The sequence below is a fragment of the Heterocephalus glaber genome, unplaced genomic scaffold, assembly GCF_053883595.1.
Source record: "Heterocephalus glaber isolate CG9 unplaced genomic scaffold, H.glaber_assembly_v1.0 deba00001479, whole genome shotgun sequence".
In the NCBI taxonomy this organism is placed as follows: domain Eukaryota; kingdom Metazoa; phylum Chordata; class Mammalia; order Rodentia; family Bathyergidae; genus Heterocephalus; species Heterocephalus glaber.
The window spans coordinates 8,258,557-8,281,279 of NW_028258316.1; the positions used below are offsets into that span (position 1 = coordinate 8,258,557).

Below are 22,723 nucleotides of genomic sequence, written 5' to 3' on the forward strand. Positions count from 1 at the left end.
GTAAGAAAGCTGGCTCTGGACGATACATATCTAGCTCCAAGCACACCTCTACCATTCGTGCTCCCGGGTAAGTGACATCATGAGCTCAGCTGACTCAGAAGAGCAGCTCCAGGCAAGGCTTGGATTTCCTAGAAAGTCACCCAGGGAAGTGCTGTCCACCTAGGCCCTCACTCCTCTCTCTCATGTGGGGCTCCCCCAGTTCCCAGGCTCCAGAGCACACCAGGCACTGCCGGAAATGCGGGAGCCCACTCAGAAGCTGGACTTTCAAATGGCTTCTGCAGATTCCCTGCCTGTGCTCTGCTAGCCATGGCTCCTGGCACAGAGGGATCAGTGCATGGACTTTGGGGAAATCTCAAAATGGTTCCCCAAAAATGCATCATGAGAAAGAACCAGCAGTATCTTGTCCCCCTGGCAAAGGCATCCAGCTCCTCACTGCCTAACCACATCCCCTCTGCCCTATGATCTCACGGTGTGACCACAGCCCGGCTCCATGCACTCAGCCCTTCCCTGGAGCCAGCAGCTCACCTGTGGCAGGAGCATGAGAGCCCAGTCATGAACACCCCCACCTCCACCCCAGTCATGTCTCCAGGCACATATGGAAGACTGTCAGCTTCGCTGGTTCATGCCTATGTTCCCACAATGGCTAGACGGGAAGGCTAAATGGATGGATGTGTGTTGGAAGGCTAGATGCAGGGACAAATTATTCATTCATAGATCTTATAAGAGCAGGGCCAGCAGGGGTTGGGAACAGGCTGCAGCTTCCCTGGGTGCCAACATGGCCTGTTGGTGAGGGAGATGATTCACAGGATCTTGGGCTGGAAGGGATGGCAGTTAGAGATTTGGTTATTCCCTCCCTGGCCTCCAGGCTGGGGGTGAATCACTGAGGACAAATGACACACAGTCCCTTCTCCAGTTTTCCAAGGTGAGGCCGCCACTACTCATCCTAGATGCCCATTCTGGGGTCTCACTACTTGCAAGATCAAAAAGCTCTTTCTAACATTAAACAAAACTCACCCTTGTGCTGACCTGAAAGCCATTTCTACCCATTCAGTCAACAGTGAGTAAGAAATAATCTGCATCCTGGCCATCAGACAAACAAACAGGCACCTCTTATTCATACTTGCTGGAGAGACGACCTTGGAGGGAGTGAGGGCATGAGGCTGGCTGTGTCAGCTGAATCCCAGACCCAATATTTACTCCAAGTGAAAGGCAGCGGCCCAACCTTCCTAGACTTGGGTTTCCTCTGTGCCTAGTGCAGATAACACCTTTCTCTTAGGAAAGGGGGCCATATAATGTGCTGCCTGATCAGGATACATTTGAGAGTGAGAACGGACACTATGAATAATCATAGAGGACCACAGGCCTCAGCTGGGGCCAACCAGGATGTATGGCCCTCTATATAGTGGGCTGCGAGAGCCAAAGAAATAGAGCGGAGACAAGTTTACAACAAAAACCAGCCATTACTGTTGGTCATATGTTCTGCTGAGCCCTCCTGGGGTTTCCTTCTGGATTTTTTTCTTTATCTGACTCCTTCCCACGTCCTGGTTCAGCAGCTGGCTTGGGTGCCACTCTGCCAGCCCACCAAGCCTTTCTACCAGCTTTCAAAGGCACAACTGTTTGTCAGTGCTTAAGTTTTCACTGGTCCCTTTTCTGTCCTGATGTTGATTTACTATCTTGATTCATGCTCTGGTCCACGAGACTCAAACACAGCTCAAGTTTCTAACTTTCCAGAACCTAGACATCAGGGGCCAATGGGGCACAGTCAGCCCAGGCAGTTCAGATGCCCTTGCCACCTTGACAGAGGCTCAATTCTCAGGCCTTCTGCAGGGTTGAGATGCCTCTGGCCTGATCATGTCCTCGGCCATTGTCTATGTGCAGGGACCAATGGGTGGTGTTGGCTTGGGGTGGGGTATTCTGTGTGTTCTTCAGGCAGGAGTGTAACCTGGACAATGATGAAACAATTCCTGAGAACACAACTTAATTTGGAGGTTACTTTGCTGTCTACAGTCCTGGAGACCCTAAGAATATTCCTATCCTTCTCCTGCCTGAAAGGCCAGAGAACATTCTCTTTTGGGTTTGCTCTCACGGTGATACTTTCATAGCAAGTATGCTTTGGGGTGTATTTTGGGATGCTGTTGCCAGCCCTGCTACTTAGTAATTAGGTGATTTGGGTAAATGATTCAAATCTCAATAGTTCCCTCACCTGCAAATTGTGAGCCTTAAAAGCATCTTCGTGGGAGTTAGAAAATAGCTGTAATATATATACAAGGATGTGTATTGTGTGGCTACAGCAGGGGTGGCAAACCTATGGCATGCATGCCACAGCTGGGTGTTTGTTATCACTGAAAGCTCTAAAAGGTTCGCCATCACTGTCCTAGAGTTTCAGAGTGCACAACTACAGCCACCACACACAGTGGTCCTGGAATAACAAGGCCTCCCTCCCAGAGCTGCTGCGAGGAATAAGTGAGAGAATGTATTCAGAGAGCTTCTGCCATAGTGGTAATTGGCTATATTTACCATTTTTTATTATTTAAATTTTTCTCATTTCTAACCTTTGGGGTGAGAACTCAGAAGTGGCCCTGGCCCAGGAGGTTCTGTCACAGGGGATACAGCTCCATTTTACCAAGATGACACTCCTACCCACAAAGTGGCCCACAGTCTGGGCTACAGCGCCATGGTGGTGAGAGGGATGTGGACACATGGTGTGTGGCCCCACCACGCAGGCCAGGCGGGGCCATGCAGAAGCAGCCCACCAGAGGCTGGGTAGGACCCAAGCCTGCCCTGTGCAGAGGCTGTCACGTGGAGCAGTCACTGGTGGGGAGGAAAGCCCATGCACAATGGAAACTCCTCACAACACAATGTGGAAAAGCAATTTTGAGAGTCATTTTTACTTTAATTTTGAAGCCAAGGAAAACAGTTGGATTTGCTTTTCTTTTTGGTCAAAGGAAGAAACTGAGGAGCAGGGCTTTGATTGGAGCTGAGCTCTTCTCCAGGCCTAAGATGATTGGGATGCTGGGGGTTATTTCTCTTGGGATGCAATTAGCTGAATAAATATCAAGAGAGTAAGAGTAAACACACTCATTACTGCCCATTCAGAACTGCCAAACTAGCAAAAGATGAGGGGGTCGAAATCTTTAAGGAAAATTAATCCCTTGGAGGCCAAAGGCTGCAGAGGAAGCATAGTCCTTGGTATGAGGCTGCCTGGTGTTCCAGCTGGGTCAGCTCAGGCGCTTACCTGTCCATGTGTCCCTGGGCAAGTCATTGGGCCTTTCTGGGGTTCAGTGCCTCCATTGGTCAAATGGGGGAATAACAACCCTTCTGGTTTACCAGCAACAACATGTCAGGTTCCCAGCACAGTGCTCCGTCCCTTCCCTTCCTTTCTTCCTGCAAGTCAATAGGCTCTAAGTCACTCAAAGTCCACGCCCTATGGAGATGGAACAGTGATACCCAGAATGATTGTGCAGCTCAAAGACTGACCCCACAACTAGCTGTGTGCCTCTGAGCCGGTTACCTGACACCTTTTTGAGTTTCGGTTTCCTCATTCTCAAAATGTGCACAATCCTAATAACTATCTCTGCATGTTGGAGTAAGTAAATAAGTTGCTATGTCCACAAAAGGCCTTGAGAACCTGAAACCCAGCATGAGTTTGGTTTACTTTTTAATCTAATAATTGCAAGAAATGCTCTTTCCAGATACTGCGGTCTATGATCACACACGTCTCTGGCCTCCCTTCCATGAGTCGGCTCTGGGGAGGGTGCAAGGGATGGCTGGGACCTGGGATAACCAGTGGCTGCTTGTGGGTTGGGAGGCTCTGTAACCTATGTCAAGGTCCCCTTTGTGAAATGTGGTAGCGGTACTATTGCTCATGGGGCAACTATAACCATTTAAGGAGGTGGTAAAAGTATCCAATCCACTTCCTGTCCTGTCCTTAGTGCTCCCTACTGTAGTCTGTACTGTTACCATTGTTTGGTTCTTTTTTTTGGTACCGGGGATCAAACTCTGGTCCTTGCGCTTGTGAGGCAGGCAGCAGAACCAGAGCTAAATCCCTGGCCCTGGTTCTTCTTGTTATCATGTGGCTACCAGGTTATTCCAATCTCTAGTTTCTGAAGTCTTCCATGGTGTTTACCTACATGGATCACCCTATTCACAGAGGAGGCTCAGCCTTCAGGATCTCAGGGTCAAGGGTAAGAGCTCTCCCAGGAGACTGAGAACCCATGCTTGTGAGGGGGGCCAGAACTCCACAGTAAACAGTGCAGCCTCCAGGGTCTGGAAGCCTGGGAAGGTTTAGAAATCAACCCTTTTCCTGGAGCCAGGTTGCCTTCCTGGGCCTCTGGCAAAGTCTTGGCCAATGGCAGAGGCCAGGCCCTCGTGGTACAGAGGTGTTTGTCACCAGCCATAGCAGGTGAGGAGCCCATGGAAAGCAGAGGCAGGCAGGCAGGCCCACCCTAGCCTGGAGCCCAGCTCCTCCCTATTGTTGTTCTGGGGCAGGCGTGGCCACCCACACAGGAGCAGCCAAAGTGCTTTGGAAACGAGGCAAACACTCCCAAACGCTGCCTGGTTTCCACTGACATCACTGCAGCCCTACCTCCCAGCAGAGCCCCAAACTCAAGCCAGAAGCTCTCAGACACCTCTCTGCCTACCCGAAAGGCCCGAGCTGCCCACTGGAAGCACACTAGGGCTTTGGCATTCAGGGAAACATAGCTCACTCAGCAAAGGGTCTGCTCTGTATCTGCACAATGGCTAGCACCAGGTGGAGACCAGGGGCTCCTTGGGGAAGCACCCCAGCACAAGGAAGGATAAACCTTTCAGTCCTGTGCCATGGCTAGTATTTTAGCACAGATGAATGTGAAACCAGAAAAAGATCATGTTAATGCTTTTTCTTCTTTTACTACTAAGCCAGATTAAGCTCATTTTTGTGCAGTCAGTCATGAGAGTTTGAAGGTCTGTGTCCCTCAGACCAGGGGTGGGTCTTGGTTGCGCCATCTTTTATATTTGTGACTTTGGGCAAATCATTTAGTCTCTCTGAGTCTCAGTTTCCTCCTCTGTAAAACAGAAATAACAATAGTGCCTACCATCAAAGGACAGTCATATGACTACAGGAAAGCAGCCCAGGCCAGGTAGATGGTGGCACCAGACAATGGATGTTACTGATTTCCTAGATTCCATAGCTCTCCTTGACACAGCTCTGCCCCTCAGAGAGTCCTTGTCATGGGCTCCCCAGTTCCTCAGATCCCCCTTCACAGCATTCCCCACTGCATCACAACTGTCAGGTACTTCATTCTGTCAACAAACATCTGAGCACCTGTCCATTCCAGGCCACATGCTAAGCACTGCACATGGAGCAGAGTTCATCACTGCCCTCACAGAGAACTCCATGGGGCAAAGTAATGGCATGCATCTGATGGTGACTAGGAGGGAAAGATAGGTCACAATCTTACCTAAGCAGGGAGGGTCTCTCTGAGAAGGTGATATTTCAGTAAAGACCCGAAAGAGGCCAGGGTGTGAGCCATGGAGAGGGGGGCAGAACATTCTGCACAGAAAACAGCAAGAACAAAGGCCCTGAGCTATAAGTGTGCTTGGTGAGATTGAACGGCCAGAGGGCAGTGTGTGGAGGCACTGTCTGAGGAGGGAGGACAGGGGAGCAGAGGTAGGTCATGGAGGGCCTGAGAGAGTCATTAACTTTCACTCCAAGATGGGGAGCCACTATGGGGTTTTGAGTAAAAGAGCAATCCAATCTGAGCTTGGTAAAAGATCCCTCTGGCTGCTGAGTTGAGGACAGGATAGAGGGTGAGGAGGGGCAGGGCCAGGAGACCATTTAGGAAACACCTGCAATAGTCCAGGTGAAAGGTGAAGGTAGGCTGCACTAGGTTGGGGGTGGCAGAGCAAGTTGGGAATATTTCTAGGATGTTGCTATCATAAGTTGGTGAATTAGATGTGGGATATGAAAGACAGGAAGGAGTTGAGGACCACTTCACAGTGCTTGACTTGAGTAACTAGAATAGATTTGCCACTTACTCACATAGGAAAAAGTGGGAAAGCAGGTGGGGATGGAGGTATGGTAAAAAACAGGACCAAGTGGAGTATGAAATGCCCAGTGGAGAGTAAGGTGGAAATATAAAGGAAACGCTGAGTACATGAGTCTGGAGTCAAGCAGGGAGCCTATGGGGGGTGATCTGTGCCTAAAGTAAACCCAAGCCTGGAAGAGATCCAGAAGGCCAACAAGACCTGGAGACATTAAGAAATAATAACATGAAGGTGAACCAGCTGAGGAGGCTGGGCTGGACCAGCCAGGGACTGGAAGTGGCCATTTGATGTTGGCCACTTGTGACCTGGCTGGAGTGCCTGGAGTGGATGGGGAGTCAGGGGCTGACAGGGTAGGTTCAGCAGGGAATAGGAAGAGAGGAGCTTCCTGGAATCCTGAGTGTAGGCAACTTTTAGGGGAGTTTGCCAAAAAGGGGAGCAGAAAAATGGAACAGAGCAGGGTTGTGAGGTCAAGACATTTTCTGTACATTTCAAGAAACAGCACCAGGGATGTAGGGAGCCCTCGATGATGCAAGAGAGCCAGGACTGTCCTCAAAGGGCCAGAGGAGAAAACAGCGCACATCCTCCCTTCCTGCCTGGCCCATCTAACTCCTTCTCATCCCCCGAGGGTCAGTGTAAAGGTCACTTTCTCAGGGAAGCGCTTGTGACCCCTCCCACTAGGTCAGTTCCCTATGATACCCTCCAACCGCACAAGACACTTGTTTCCCAGTACTTGGGGGCCCTGTGATGCTAAGGAAGCCCTGTGAAGGCAAGGGTTGGCTCGGTCTTGTTTGCAGCTGTGTCCCCAGCAGCTGTCACCCGGCCTACCACACTATAATGTTCAATGCATAGCTGGGGAAGGGATGAATGGCCCAGGAATAGAACTGAAGCACGTCTGGAGACACGTGCCTGTCTTCTGCTCCAGTCTGATTTAATCATGTTGCAATGACAGGACTGTGCAGTCTCTGGCTGTTGCAAATGTTTGGATTTAGAAGAGCGTGGTTGTTTGTTCCTGTTTGGGGCTCTGTACTTAGGCTAACACAGAAACTAGAGCCATGTGACCGGACACATCCTTCTATTGACATTGTCCACTACACACTGAACACATTCCATACTGTGTCTAGCAATTCATTAGTTTAACAAACATTTGCAGAAAGCCTGCTCCATGCCATCTTCTGGAGATACAAGATTAAGTCAGATCCAGGACCCGTCCCCCACAGCAAAGTGTGGGGGCGCAGCAAAGGAGAACCCACTGCAGGTGCTACACGAGGACAGCTCAGGCATTAGCAGAGTATAGAATGAGTAGATGCAAAGGTCTTAGGCTTTGGGAGTGGCAGGGCCACAGCTCTGACCTCCAGACTCCCGGGGCCTCCCTTCTCTTCTCTATCTCTTCTGTGGCCCACTATCTCCTTCTGAGGCTTCTAAAACAGCTGCTCCCTCACCACCCCCCACCCCTCCAGGAGAACAGACTGTATCCTCCCAGAGCTGCATTAGGAGAACACTCTGCCTGACAAGAAGGATGGGATCATGATGGCACAGGCCACAGGAAGGGATGACCTTCACCGATTCTCCCCTCTGTTTACTTTCAGGCTTTCATAGATTCCATCTGCAAAAAGTAACTACCGCATTGCAAGGACCATGCGGCCACTGTGCATGGCGTGCTGGTGGCTGGGACTGCTGGCCACACTGGGAGCTGCTGCAGGCCCAGAGGATGGCTTTGAGGGCACTGAGGAGGCCTCACAGAGTGAGTTCATTTACCTCAACAGGTACAAGCGGGCAGGTGAGTCCCCGGACAAGTGTACCTACACTTTCATCGTACCCCAGCAGCGGGTCACCGGCGCCATCTGTGTCAACTCCAAAGAGCCTGAGGTTCTCCTGGAGAACCGTGTGCACAAACAGGAGCTGGAGCTGCTCAACAATGAGCTGCTGAAGCAGAAGCGGCAGATCGAGACGCTGCAACAGCTGGTGGAGGTGGATGGCGGCATCGTGAGCGAGGTGAAGCTGCTGCGCAAGGAGAGCCGAAACATGAACTCGCGTGTCACACAGCTCTACATGCAGCTCCTGCATGAGATCATCCGAAAGCGGGACAATGCGCTGGAGCTCTCCCAGCTGGAGAACAGGATCTTGAACCAGACAGCTGACATGCTGCAGCTGGCCAGCAAGTACAAAGACCTGGAGCACAAGTACCAGCACCTGGCCACATTGGCCCATAATCAGTCAGAGGTCATCGCACAGCTTGAGGAGCACTGCCAGCGGGTTCCCGCCGCTAGGCCCATGCCCCAGCCACCCCCTGTCACCCCACCCCGGGTTTACCAGCCACCCACTTACAACCGTATCACCAACCAGATCTCCACCAACGAGATCCAGAGTGACCAGAATCTGAAGGTGCTGCCGCCACCTTTGCCCACCATGCCTGCCCTCACCAGCCTCCCATCCTCCACAGACAAGCCATCGGGTAAGTTCTTCCAGGATCCTGTCCCATGTGGACCTCTGACCCAGGCACCAGGTGTCCCTTGGCTGTGAGCACAAGCAGGGGAAGAGACACTGCCAGTTGAGGCTAGGGCAGAGGTTTGTGCAGTCTCCTAGTAATCCCTTGGGTCAGCCATTGGAGCCAGTGGGGTGAGAGGGGGACTACATTGCTTAGAAGGATGCTTGAAGGTAGAACCAAGAAACAGGAGTCTCAGGAGAGGGCCAGCATTCACTGGCTTCTGAAAGAAAAGAACAGAGCCCCATATTTTTGCGGGCTCTGCATGAGATGCTCAGTATCGGCTGCTACGATATCACTGCTGAAGGCTTGTGCCCTATGCAGGTCCTGGAGCTGGAACTCTGTAAATATCACCCAACAGGCAATAGGCCAGGGGAAAGTAAAGCATTATCACATTAAAGGTATGTTACACGTCACAGGGATTGAAGAATCAGAAGGGCACTTCAGAAAGCCCACGAGTTTCCTAGGATTTGCTACTGCCTACAATTTTCAATGAGGCTTCCATTACTCTTACATACATGTTTCATCCTAAAATACAGCAAAACCATGATGGAGGAGGAATGGAGCCATGGCAAGCTGGGAAGCTTAACCAAGATACTGACACTGGGCATTTTGGGTATATGACCTTTATTATCCCAGTAGCTCCCTAGGGACAGGTTAAGTCATGTTCTCACAGGCTTGGAATCTGCAGGCTGCACTTGAATTCAGGCCTTGTCACTTTAAAACTTGAGCTGCCTCCTCTGTCCTTAAGGATTCTGGAAATCCTCAACTTTGGGGTGCAGGTGAGAGGCTCCCCTACCAGAGTGCCAGCCCAGCCTGGCCCCGGGAGCTCAGCCTCTTGCTTATCCAGGAGGCAACAGCCTTCCAAGTGGGCTGCCATGTGAGAACTAGATTCTCTCTGCCAAAGCTGCCCATGTGTCTGCTCTAAGTGCTGCGGGTACCACTTCACTGGAGAAGCAGGGAGATACAGTACTTTGAACGAAAATATCCTGTGTCACATTACTTCTCACTTTAAAAAATAACCACCAGTACCAGGAAGAGCAATTTCTTGCTAATTCTAGAGAGGACCTGAGCCTCGAGGCAGGACCATGGCCAGTGGGTGGCATTTTCCCATGGAGGGCAGCAGGGCCAGGGTTGGCTAGACAGAGGGCAGAGCATCTGGAAGGAAAGATGTGGACTGGGTGTGGGGTTTGAGAGTAGGTTCTTGGAGTAGACTGACTTGGGTTCAGATCCTGCTTCCTCCACTGATTAGCTCTGGGACCTTAGGCAAGTCACTTCGTCCCTCTGAATTTCAATTTCCTCACCTGAAGCTTCAGTTAGGTTCTATTTTGATCTTCTCCCAACTGACAGGTCTATGAAATGAAATACTGCAAAAAGTGTGCTTAGCAGAGTGCTGAGCCCATGGTAAGCTGGGTCCCCTTTAATCTTGATCTTTTCATGTGAAAACAAGGACAGTGAAATAAACAAACAATCCTTCTTCAGCTGTGACATTCAATGGCTGATTGCTGGCGGTCTGTACCACACCTGCTTTGCTTCAGAGGCCCTGACAGGGTGGGGTGTGTTGTCTCCACAGAATACCCAGAGGGAAAAACATGAAGGCCCAGCTGAATGTGGTTCTAATCCTGACATGAGTCAGGTGGGTCTCAGTGGTTACCCAGCAGATCTCCTCTTGCCTAAACATCTCTGGTTTCAAGCTCAACAACTTCAGGACATTTCTGAGCTTGAATTCAGCTGGTAGATACAGCATGTAAGACTAAAGACCTGAGTTTGCAACCAGGTCCCATCCCGCTGGATGTTTGCTCATGAGAAAGTTATTTAACTCCTCTGAGTCTCAACTTTCTCTCTGCAGAATGGGGACAGAGCTATAACCTCACAAAACTGTCACAGAAATTCATTCAAGCATGTAATATTTTTTCACATGATGTAGCCAACCCTGGCTGAGCCCTACTTCATGCTGGTCACAGTGCTAGCCTTGGGAGGGGAGGTTGAAAACTATGGTCTCTGATTTCCTGGAACTCAGTAGGTCCTTGATGGAGATGGGTCTGGGCAAAGACCCAAGAGCATGCTGCTGGCCTTTCAAGTGGTCCAGATTCCTGCTTCTTCATGGTCCAGTGTGAGCTGTAGCACAGGCAAAGGAGCCTAGGGGCTGTGTGACCAAGGCTCCTACACTCATCAGCCCTCTCCTAGTTAAGAAAGTAAATGGCATGGAAAGGAATGACCAAGGTTACATTGGGGAAATAACTTTTTTCCTTTAAACCATTCCCCTCAAATGTTGGTACCTGATCATTAGTGGCAGGTTTCTTGTGCCCTATCTCACCACTGAGCTCCCACAGAGCAGGGGCATCTGTAAGAAAGTCTTGCCCCTTCCTGGGGTTGCACTAAATTGGGAGGAAAAAGCAGGTGGCCTTGCCCTACTGAGCATGAGCTCAGCCAATGGCAGAGAGCTCTTATCAGGCCTCTTCTGAGCTGGACAGGTTCTGGTCCTGGAAGACAAAACCCTCTCTGTGCTCTCCCAGGAGCCTTTATTCCTGGGAAATCACTCCTAAACACCTTTGAAATGAAGCACTTTTGCACCCAGGCCTTGGCAGCCTCTCAGCTTTTCATCTAGCAACCCTAGACCCATTGCTCTGTTCCCCATTGTTTGAACTTCTCAGCCCACAGCACGTCCTTCCCCAGGGGACTAAGGTGGCCAGGCCCCTTAGCTGAAGCAACACTCTAGGCAGTACTCACTGCCTAGCCACAGCCAGATAGTGAGAGGCTGGCCCCAGGCCTGCTAGGAGCAGGGGCGGGGCAGCTCCTGGTTTCCCACCTGGGCTCTGATCTGTCTCAGGGCCGGCCAGACTGGGAGCATCTTGTTTTGGGTGATGTTTGTGATGAGACCACAGATCTATCCTCATGGGTCCTGCTGTTACTATTAAAGAGGGCAGCCATAGGGGCCACTCCGAGGGACAAAGGAAAAGACAGGACGGGCTCTGAGCTCACCCCAGGCAGACCCACCCACACCAGGCTCCTGTCACAATGCCTGTCCTAGAGACAGAGTGGGAAGAACACACAGCGTGCCATCAGCTGCACACTGAGGGTTTATTGGAAGTGCATCTTTAAAAGCCAGCGGGGGGCCGGGGATTTAGCTCAGTGGTTCCACTGCCTGCCTCGAAAGCACAAGGACCTGAGTTCAATCCCCGGTACCAAAAAAAAAAAAAAAAATCCAGCAGGAATGGTGACTTGTAGCCATTTAGCTGTTTTCTCTTCTGAGAAAGAGAACATGGCCAGCTTGGTTTGTTTCTTAGGGGATAAAGAAGGAGCCATAAAATCATAAACCAGTATAACTGTTAGGACCCCACAGATCCCCTGGCATAGGCTTCCTATCACTGAGCCTGTGCAAGCTGAGATTGGTCCTTGGGTTTGTAACTTACAGGATACTGAGATTCAGAGAGGTCAACCAAGTCAACCAAGATGACACAGCTAGTACATGGCTCAGTCAAGGCTCAAACAAACTCTTAACCACTCTGGAATTCTGCACATTTCCATGAAGAGGCTGGAGGGAAACTGGTATGAAAATCACTCTGAATGTGTGGCTTGGCACTTGCTGCCAGGGACCCGATCTTCAGTCACTGTTTCCTGGTATCAGGTTCCAAGCAGCCCCCTGAAAAAGAGCTCTGAGAACAGCTAATGGAAGCGTGACAGTGCAGACCCTGCTGTTGCATGCCCACCCAGGCCATGCGACCCTCCCTCAGTCTGCAGGACACACAGTGTTCCACAGAAGGCACCATCCTGACTCCTAGGAGGCTGGAGACTAATTTAAGGTTTAATTTCTACCCAGTCTTGACACATCTCTGAGGTTACTTCAATGCCGAACCAAGCCTGAGGTCCCTGTATCTTTTAAGGTTAGCTCTCCATCTACAAAATCTACAGCTGTGATCTTTCTTTGAGTGCTTCACCGATAGCGCAAGGCACATGTGGAAACATACTTTCCCTCCCTCACCACAAGTACCAGTGGCTGGGGACTCAAATAATGACATTGAGTGTTTCCCTAGGTAGATTTTCTCCCCTGTATTTGATCTCACCCTATTTCGGTAGGAAATATGTACAGTAGACAGTGATTCCCCAGCATAGCAGTAAGTTCACAATAGAGAATGAAATCTATGACCCTGAGGTTCCCATTCTTCCTGGGGGGCAGGCAAGCCTCAGTCCAGGCAAAAGATGCTGGTCCTGGGGACAGATGGATCATCTCTAGCAGCCTGCGCTCCCAGGCCTGAGCTGGGAGAGGTATGATGCTAAGGGTGAGTGGGGTTGATTGTGCCTGCCCAGATTCAGATTCTTCCTTCAAGGCTGCAGTGGCTGAGGAGAAAGCCACACAGGTCTCCTGCCTCTGGAGTGTGCTCTGTTCTCACAGTACCATGCTTTCTTTTTTCTAAAATAATTTGTTAAACAAAATAGGATTCTCGAATTCATTGCAAACTACGTAATGCAGTAATGTTTCAAAGAGCATTCATTATGTTAGCTTCTTCTGAAACAAAAGCCACTCAAGGAGAACAGTTCTGGGAGACAGTCTTCCTCCGTGCTCTGCTTTCCCTCCTCTTCTGAGTTGGAGAAAGGATCCCAAAGAGCTTTTGAGTGAGATGGAAAGCTATCCCTCCATGCCTCAGGCTGTTTTCCAAGGATGACAGTGCGCTAAATGCCCTTTTGCAGCCACTGGAGATTATCAATTTGTTACTGTTAGAAGCCTGGAGATGTGGAATCTCATAGCCCAGAAATCCCAACAGTCTGCACCTGGCAAACGGGGAGTAATGTAGAAAATCCTGGAGATTGGTCATTTGTGGCCAGCTTGCTTGTCACACAAATGGAACACTGGGGCAAGTTATATATCATAACCCTGAAAGGCCACAAAAAACTTTCTTAAAAAACAAAGAAAGCAAAATTAAGTTAGCACCACACTGCTGAATGTCTAATACATGGCTGGTCGTTGCGTTTCTTGAACCCAGTGGCCAGGTCACTAGTGTAAAAGTAACAAAGCACACTTGCCTGTGTTCTCTACCCCCACCAGGGAAGGATGCAGGCTTCTGTGACCTGCTTATGGGACACTGGGGACAGTGTCTGATCCCCATATCACCGCTGCCTCAGCTTCTGCCCTTTCTGGGGAGAATGGAGATGGAGATTATGTTGAAAATAAGTGGATGGTACATGCTCTGTATCTCAAGATGAGCTGATGGAGCTGTACAACCTGGGGTAATTTTATGTTATTTTTTTTAAATGAATAATTGATGCTCCCTTAGTAGATTTTTTGAATACAATAAATTAAAATTACTGTACATACAGAGAAAAATTTTGCTAAGGAAATAGAATTGTAGTTTAAATGACAAATACAATAGTTTTACTTGAATTTCTAAATGTTAAATATTTTAGGTGGTATTTCTAGGGCAACTTTCAAAACTACAGAAAGTTCAACCATTTGGCGCTGTCTCAAGTATCACGTGTTGGCTCCCACTGCAGACAGCCCAGGCTTCCCCACAAAATAGGATTCCTTTGCCAGGGTTTGGTCTGGATGCTGATGATCATCTGCTGTGGGGTCCCTGTTTCCAGAGGGTCCCCAGCTGGAAAGGACAGAATGAGGACCACTAGGAAAATGGAGCTCATGCTGGTAAGAAGGTAGAAGGTGGGAAGGCAGCTGGAGCACTGAGTGACTCAGCAAGCACCAGGTTGTGATGGGAAGATTGCTACATGCTCATCGCCCTGAAATTGCACCTACCCCAAAGGAGCCCACAGTCTAATGGGGAGACAGAATCCCAATAACCCTCACACAGCATGGTGACCATAGCACAGAGCACGGGAAGAAGCGAGGCACACCTGAGCTCCAAACTCAACCCCTACACTTTCCAGGTGTGTGATTTCTCTGAGCTGCCTCATCACTGCAGGGACTGTGAGGATAAAATGAAACAGCACATGACAGGTAAAGGCTCTTGACATATGGCAGTCATCATTTGCCAAATTCCAGCAGAGATAAACACATAAGGGGTTTGGGGAACCCCGGGCAGGATTAAGTAGCTCTTCTGGGGATAGGAAAGGCTTCCTGGAGGAGATGAGGAGGGCTGAGGCCTCGAAAATATGATCCCAGAGCACAGCCAGCAATAGCCAGAAAATTGGAAAGACCAGGCTTGGTGCTGACAAATGTCCTGTCTTCAGAAAGAGAAAAGGGAACTGATGCTGCAAATTACATACCAATTGGCTTGTGGTTGAGCCCCAGTAAATGATCAACCAGTGTATAATGAGGGGTTTGTGAGCATTTAGAAGATGAAAAGGTGATCAATGAAAGCCAACACAAAAGCCTAAGAAGCCAGGAAAGCTGCCCCCTTCCTTGGAAAGGGTTGATAGGTCGGCCAACTACAGGACCGTCAACCACTTGTCCAACATCTGTGAGTTGCAATCCTGGGTCTGATAAGTTCTTCCATGATGTGCCTCCCCTGAACTGAGAGCCCTGATCATCCTCGTGAATGTTCCTTGGGAGACTCTGCATACTGCCCACTTCCAGGTCCAGTGACCTCCTCACTTGGGCAGCCTGGAGCACTACTAATAGCTGTCCCCACCAGTCCCCACAGCCTGTTCCTACCTGTCCCCGAAGCCCTGGCAAGCTGGTCATCTCTGCACACAGTGACACAACCACTGCCCTGCCAGTCTAGCCTCTTTTCTTCCTTTTTAAAAATAGCCTCTTTCTTAAGTTATTTCTTCTCCTGCACAGCTCCTGCTAGAAACCAAGAAAGAGCACACATGCTGCTCAGAGTGTCCTCTGCAAAGTGATACTGCAACATCTGCTTATCCTGAGTTCAAATGGTACAAACAGAACCCCTCTGAGGTCTTCATGGGCCCTAAAAGCTCTTGGGAGGCCTCATATGGTATCAAATACACTGAGGTACTTGCATCTCACACATCTAATTTTTACTGTACAGTTAGGATTTGAATAATTTTGCTTTTGAAATTATTTGGCTAAGAGTAACTCAATTAATTTATGGTTGGCTCTGATTTCTCAGCAAACATCAGGTGTATTCTGGAATTCCTGGGGAGTGAGGAAAATCTAACCTATAAACTGTTTTCAAAAGTAGTAACATTTTTATGAAGGCTAAATTTAACAATGAATGAACTTGACAAGATGTTACACTTTGTAGAAATTTAATTATACACCAATAAATTCCAATTTTGTAGTTTTCTTTTCATATTTTAGAGCCAATAAGTTTTACTGAGGCCTCAAACATTTTCATAAACTCCTGAAAAGCTCACTGACCCAAGGCACTGTGCTGGAGGATGAAAGTGGCCTGAAGAATAGGCAGGAACATTTGGGTCCTTTCCCTGGAATGACTGGAAGTAATGTTCATGTGGATTCTGAGGCTCTGCAGAAACTGCAGGTGCCTTTGGGAACATACAAGCTATTCCTATGTTTGGGCCATGGCTCTGTACTCAGGTTTGCTAAAGAGTAGTGACTGATACAGAATACATGTGTCCACAACCAAATTATCATTTCACCAAGCTTCTGGATAAATGAGACCGGAGATTAGACCTGACTGGTCTTCACCGACCCAGCCCATGGACCTCTCAGATGCCAGGGTCGTTCTTGATGCTGGCCAGGGTGGGACTACTCGCACCTAAGCAGTCTGCATGCTCTGGCACTCAGATGGACAAATTCGAGTGGGAAACCTCAGACCCAATTTTAACAACTAGTCACTTCTGTTAAAAAATGTTTCATGGAGTGGTGAAAACACTCTTTAGAGAAAGATGGTCAGTGAGAACACGCCAGAACCACACATAGTCTTCATGTAAAAGCAAGTGGCTTGGTGATATCATGAAGTCCATCCCCAGGACCCACAATAGGGACTAAAACATTCACAGGAGCGGCTTCCCAGGACATTCGGGCCACAGCAGCCTCTACACAGCCTAAGGTAGTTGAGTCCTGAAGCTTAGGACTAGGCTTAGGGGATGTAGAGCCTGCCAGTTGTCTCTGCTCCTCTCCCTGCACCTGGAGTACAGCCAAGGAGGACAGCCCTGCTGCCCACGAAGGCCCATTTCCATTTCCCCAGCCTCAGAGGAGCTGCAGTTGCCTTGGTCAGACATTCACCAAGCTACCTTTCAGGGGTGCAGGGGGTAGATCAAAAGCTGCTGCACTTTGTGAGCCCACTTCAACACTGGGTCCTAAGTTGGGGAGGGCAAGGCAGAGAGAGGAAACAGGAGGAGGTCATACTCCAGCCTGACCTGGCCACTGGCACCCACTCGCCTTTACCAGAAAGGCCCTGTCTAGAGGCTGCCCACAAAGTGGTCTGTGGTTTCCTGGGAGGCTGTGTGCCCTGTGTGCTTGATGCCTTCGTCAAGAAGGGGAAGGGAAGTGGGAGGGGTAGGGGAAAGGAAAGAAGGGAATGGAATTAATATGAGAAGATGAAAAAATGGAAAGAAAGTCTGTAAATAGGGAGGGAGAAGGGGTTGAAGGGAAGGCAGGGGAATGGGGAAAAAATAAGAACCAAGAGAGGGTATGTAAAGGTGCAAATTTCCAATGATGAATGTCATTATATTGTATACCTAAAATGTACCAATAAAATAAAATTAAAAAAAAAAAAAAAGAATCCCAGAGAGGGGCTAGGGATTTAGTTCAGTGGCGCTGTGCCTGCCTCACAAGCAACGGTCCTGAGTTCGATCCCCGGTGCCCCCCCAACCCCCCCCACAAAGAATCCCAGAGAGCAGGGAGCAGGTGCAAGGGGACTTGGACAACCAACCAGATCACCTCCAATACTTCCCAGAACTGGTACAGGGGTCCAAGGGCCTGAGCCCAGCACATTTTATGCTCCCAAGTGCATGCACTTCCCACACCTTTGATGCCCCTCTGAGAGCCACAGTCTCAGATCGCCATGGTGGCTGCACTGCTCTTCACGTGGAACATTCCAGCCATGGTGTAAATGTGGGCATTATAGAGGTAAGGCCGGGGCACTCATGATGCTCTGGGCCTAGGTGCCGCTGAGTTAGTGTTGGCCTGGTGCTCTGGGCAGAGCCGCCACTCAGAAGGGAAGCCAAGGTAAATTCCGCCTGGGTGCTTGCCCCATGCCAAGGGAAGCACTTTGCCCACTGCATATTGAAAATCCAGCTTTCCTGACAAAAAAGATTTCCATTCTTTATTTCAGTATATCTTTGTGGCCTTCATGGAAATTCTGACTTTTAAAAACGACTTGTGGAAAATATCTATTAGTCAATAACCTTGTATTTAGTTTTGGAAATTAAAAAAACCAAACAAACACAGTAACTTGTGGCTGGAGGAGAGAGGATGAAAAACATCCAACAAGTCAGCCTTCGTGTATCAAAGGGAAAAAAGAGATTTGCTGAGTACCTGCTCTGGCTGGACTCTGTAGGGTTCTGTGCTGGTGGCATCCTTAGGACAGCTAGTGCACTTTCCTTGTTTTACAGAAGAAACTGAGGCTTGGAGGGCCAGTGAGGAACGTGCCCCAAGTCACCCTGTGAGTGGATGAGGGCACCAAGAGTTGAGCCACAGGCCCTGACTCCATATGCCAGGAGTTCTTTCCTCCAAAGCCAGGGAACCCTTAACCAAAGTCGGCTCTCTCACCTGGCCTTCATCGTGGCATTATCTGTATGTAACAAGGACAGATTCATCGCTGCATTATTTCTATGTTACAGTTATAGATTTCTCACCAAAGCAGCCTGTTGGTTTTTTGGTACTGGGGATTGAACTCAGGACCTTGCAGTTGTGAGGCAGGTGGCAGAACCACTGAGCTAAATCCCCGGCCAAAAGCAGCCTGTTTTGACTGAGCCATTGTAATAAAGTCACATTAATCATTTTCCAGCTGCCAATTTTTCAGTGCAACCTATTTTTGGACTAATTTTCACCCACCATTTATGTGTTTTACCTTCCCCACTAGTACCTTTAGAATAAGAAAAAGAAATGCATTTGAATGTAGGAGACTAGGTAGAGTTCTACAAAAGCTTCAGAAGGAAGATGGAGGCATGGTTCTTGATGGAAGTTGGCAGATGCCAGAGTCATGGGAAGCACAGGGATGTGTGGAGAGTTTTCTAACAGTAGGAAATGCTAAACACTTCCATACTATTTTATATCTACACAATTCTAGAAGTCCTTAAAGAATTACCAGATGCCCCCAACAAAGAAAGAGAGAAAAGAAAATTTCCAAGTCACAAGACACTAAAATAGTTGAAAAATGGGTAAAGAACACCAACAGACAGACATAAGAAAAAAAAAACCCAAGTAATCAATAAAGATTAAAAAAGAGATTTCACATCTCCACCAAGAGGAGTTGTAAATTTTTGTTATTTTTTTTAACCTGGATGACTGGCAAATTAAAAGAGTAAGATTTAAGAAACAGTCCTTGGGACACAGGGATCCTGAGCCTCGGTATACCTGGCTGGGGGAAAAGAAGAGTGGTCTAGAGTGTGGGGCGCTGGGCCACACAGGCCTCTTGGGAGCACAGGCCTTACTGGCCATGTGGCCTCAAGGTATCCCCTGATGTCCCTGGGCTCCACTTTCCTAACCTGCAAAGTGGGAAGACTACTGCCAGCCCATGGGGTTGTCAGGGGATGAGGGGTGGAAGTAGTCAGGCAGGGATTGCTTGTAGGAGATGCTCGGCACATTGTTGCTACTGTTATTACCTCCCCAGACAGGACCCTCATAGAGCTAGGGGTTCATAACCTGGGGCCTGGGGATCCATCTGCCTTCTGAAACTTTATAAAACTGAGGGCCAGGGATTTAGCTCAGTGGTTCCTCTGCCTGCCTCGAAAGCACAAGGTCCCGAGTTCGATCCCCAATACAAACACACGCACACACACACAAAGTGTATGAGTCTCTGTGTTTTTTCAGAATAGAGAGTAAAGCTTTCCCCAAATTCTTAAAAGAACTGGAGACCCCAAAACATTTTTAAACAACTGCTTTTTAAAAACAGCCCTTTTTAGGAATGCCAAAGGTAATACTGAAACTATCAATGGTACCCATTAAGGCAGAACAGGATGAGTCACAAGGCTGACCTGCCACCTTCTCAGCTGCCTCCAAAGCCTCCATATATGGAGCCCCCTTTAGGAACAGCCCCTCCACCTGATGATCCCCAGGAGCTCGGTGACTTGTTTTCAGTGGTGCCATTTTCAGGCTACTGCAGGCAGGGTCTTTGGTCACCAGCACTCACATCAAATGGGCCCTCCTGTGCTGCTGCCCTCAGGAAGAACTGGGAGCCTCCTACACCCACCGTGCTCTGCTCCAGCTGTCAGGGACAGACTCCCATTCTATGCCTCAGTCCTTGGGGCTCAAGCCAAAAACCACCAAAAGCTTTCTCTCCTTCCTGAATGTTCTTCCTGGAGATCTGGACCTCCCCTTCCCCAAGACAGATACTAAGGGGGCCACAGGCAGAAAGGGGCAACCGAGAGGGAAGGAGGAAAGGAAGGAAGGTAGGAAGGAAAGAAGGAAGGAGAAAGCCCATCCCCTGTGTGGGGAGAGGGCGGGGGAAGAGGTAAATAGGGAAGAAGCCCCTGGAGAATGAAGGGAGGAGCCTACAGTTTACGGGGACTGACAGAAGAGCCAGGCAGCTCTTGCCTTCCTGTCAGGCTCTATGGGTGCTCGCACACGGCTACAAGATCTTGAAATCTCACAAGAACCCAAACTCAAGCCTTGCCTGTATAACCATCACTCGTGGAAGAGGTGACCCAGCCACCAGCCAGGGGAGAGGCTGAGAAGCTGGAGCTATGTGGGAAAAGCTGAGTGTGTCTGCCACAGTTGGTCCTCTCCGCAACACACGGGGAAAAGACACGGCCCTCCAGGACCCGGAGCTGAGGGAGCGCTGGTGAGGACACCTCTTTCTCACTGGCCATCAGGGCAGCCACCTTCCCCTGGGCTTCAGGGCCCAGAGCAATTCCCGTGAGGTCCGGAACTCAATAGTTGTTGAATGAACACAGAAATTAATAGAGCAAGATGGAGTTTTCTTAGCATTACTGATCTTAACCATTCTCAGTCTGGAGAATATTTTGAAGAGACTGAAGCAAAGTATGCTGATTTTATTATTTTAAACTATATGGTTGAATGGCTAGGCTTTGAAACCCTTCTGAAAGTTCCTCAGATCAATAGGAAAGACCCAGTATGTCTGCATGCTGGTGACTCAAGTCTGGACATTCTTGCTGATGTGACTCAGTCAGAACATAGGAAACCACCGGGGAAGGAGGCTGGGTGCCACGAGTGAAGGGACTGAAAGACCTGTGACAGCTTTTCAGACTCCTAGAGCCCTTCTGGTCTCAGTTTCAGGGAACCATGCATTGTGTGTCCCAGACATCATCCTTTAAGCTCACAGACTTGCCGATAGAACGATCTCTGAATACATGGTCTCTGAGCATCTGGCCACGGCGAGCTTCCTTTGGAAAACTCACAGATTGAGCTGAAAGGAATCTGGTCCCCAAAAGACACCTGGGGACCAGTGTGTGATTCCCAGAAACATCCCAAAGCCTCTGGCTACACAGCCAGGTTCTGGGCCCAGCCTGGGCTTTGTGACCCTGTGGAAGGTCATTTGCCAGAAAGTGCAGCGTGTCACAGAGTGCTGTTGTGGGAGTGGCAGGTGTGGAGCCAGGCTGAGGTGTGCCTCATGAAGAGCAGTCAGGTGAATACCATCCTGGCTGGGGGAGCAAAGCCTCCAACTCACACAGTGCTGTGGGCGGAGCCATGTTCAGCAGGCTCACACCTCTTCTTGCCAATAGAACTAATGTTTTAAAAAAATCACTCCACGACCATCATATAAACGATCTGTAACCCTGACAACCTTGAGTGAGGTAAAAATAATCTCTGTTCTACAAACAAGGGAAACTGAGGGTTAGGTGTGAGAAAGCTGGCCCAAGGTCACACCATGGAATAAGAGCAGAAATTGGGCTTGGAGTCCAAGCATCTTGACCCTTGACCTGGGCTCTTGATCTTATATTATATCATTTCTCAAACTTGTAGAACAAAAATTAGTTCCTTCAAACTCCAGGCCAGGCTCTGGGCCCAGCTGGGGCCTTGTGGCTCCACACTAGAGCCCTGCCAGAGGTTATGCTATTTGGGATACAGGGAGGGTGTGGCCTGGCAATAGGCAGTATGTGACATGTACACATCTGTCCCCAGGCCCGTGGAGAGACTGCCTGCAGGCACTGGAGGATGGCCATGACACCAGCTCCATCTACCTGGTGAAGCCCGAGAACACCAACCGCCTCATGCAGGTGTGGTGTGACCAGAGACACGACCCTGGGGGCTGGACAGTCATTCAGAGGCGCCTGGATGGCTCTGTTAACTTCTTCAGGAACTGGGAGACATACAAGGTGAGACCCAGCAGGGCCTGTCCATGCTGTAACTGGCCAACACCACGCCGAGGAGGACTAGGACAAGGGCATTTTTGCAAGGGTGGTAAGGACAAGCTCCTTCTCTGCCTGCTGCCATCATCTGCTCCCAGCACCTGCTACATGACAGCAGCTAAGAGTCTGGACCACCAAAGTCCTGCAGGATGGGGTGGGGGACCCTCGCTGCAGCTGGAGTGTGGGCAGCATCTTACTTGCAGCTGAGTTTCCATGGAAGAGACCTGTTCTTGAAGCCCAGCAGGGCATGTTCTGAGGCTCCCAGGCCTTGACAGTCTCCCCCAAAGTGCTCCCATGGGAACTGTAATAATACCTGGGTCCTAACTGCAGAGCCCATCCTCTGGGCTCCCCAGTTCCCAGGGCACTCACTGCTCATTCTTGCAGTAGGAAAGGCTGCCAGGGCTCAGGGGCACATCACTCCTCTGAACACTGATGGCACTAAGGTGGCCTGAGCAGCTCGGGTCACTAAGCACCTGCCATGTGGCAGACATCAGGCAGGGCTCTTGGCCATGACCTCATTTAGCCTCACAGCAACCCTCGGGGAGGGCATTACTTGTAGGTGGGAAGAGGGAGTCCCTTGCTCATGGCTGTACAGCTGCAAGTGTCAAAGAAATGACTGCAGCTTAGGCCCCGATCCCAAAGCCACAACTCCCATTACTGTTAGCCACAGCGCCTCCACACATAGCTCTGTCATGCCCCTTTTTGGTCTCCTTCCTTCCTAGTTGTCCCCTAGCCCACCTCCTGACCAACCTGTGTCTCTGCTTGCTTCTCCACCTCCTAACTGCGGGCTCCTGGAGACTCTTCCACTCCTCTCTCATGGAGTGGCATGCCACAGCACCAAGATCATATCTTAGCTCAAGTCCTGGC

At 49.6% G+C, this 22,723-nt stretch overlaps 2 protein-coding genes across 32 annotated transcripts in view; one reads left to right on the forward strand and one right to left on the reverse strand.

Moving 5' to 3' along the window:
* The window catches only part of Ralgps1 (Ral GEF with PH domain and SH3 binding motif 1), a 262,738-nt gene that overhangs the window by 90,867 nt on the left and 149,148 nt on the right, over positions 1–22,723 (reverse strand). The gene's annotated exons all lie outside the window — the stretch shown is intronic.
* Angptl2 (angiopoietin like 2) overlaps positions 1–22,723 on the forward strand; it is a 33,510-nt gene that overhangs the window by 5,675 nt on the left and 5,112 nt on the right. Inside the window, exons 2-3 of the mRNA XM_004849341.4 lie at positions 7,611–8,476; positions 21,630–21,823. Coding sequence (XP_004849398.1) covers positions 7,660–8,476; positions 21,630–21,823 — 1,011 coding nt within the window. The 5' untranslated portion in view covers positions 7,611–7,659. The remainder of the gene's footprint in view (positions 1–7,610; positions 8,477–21,629; positions 21,824–22,723) is intronic.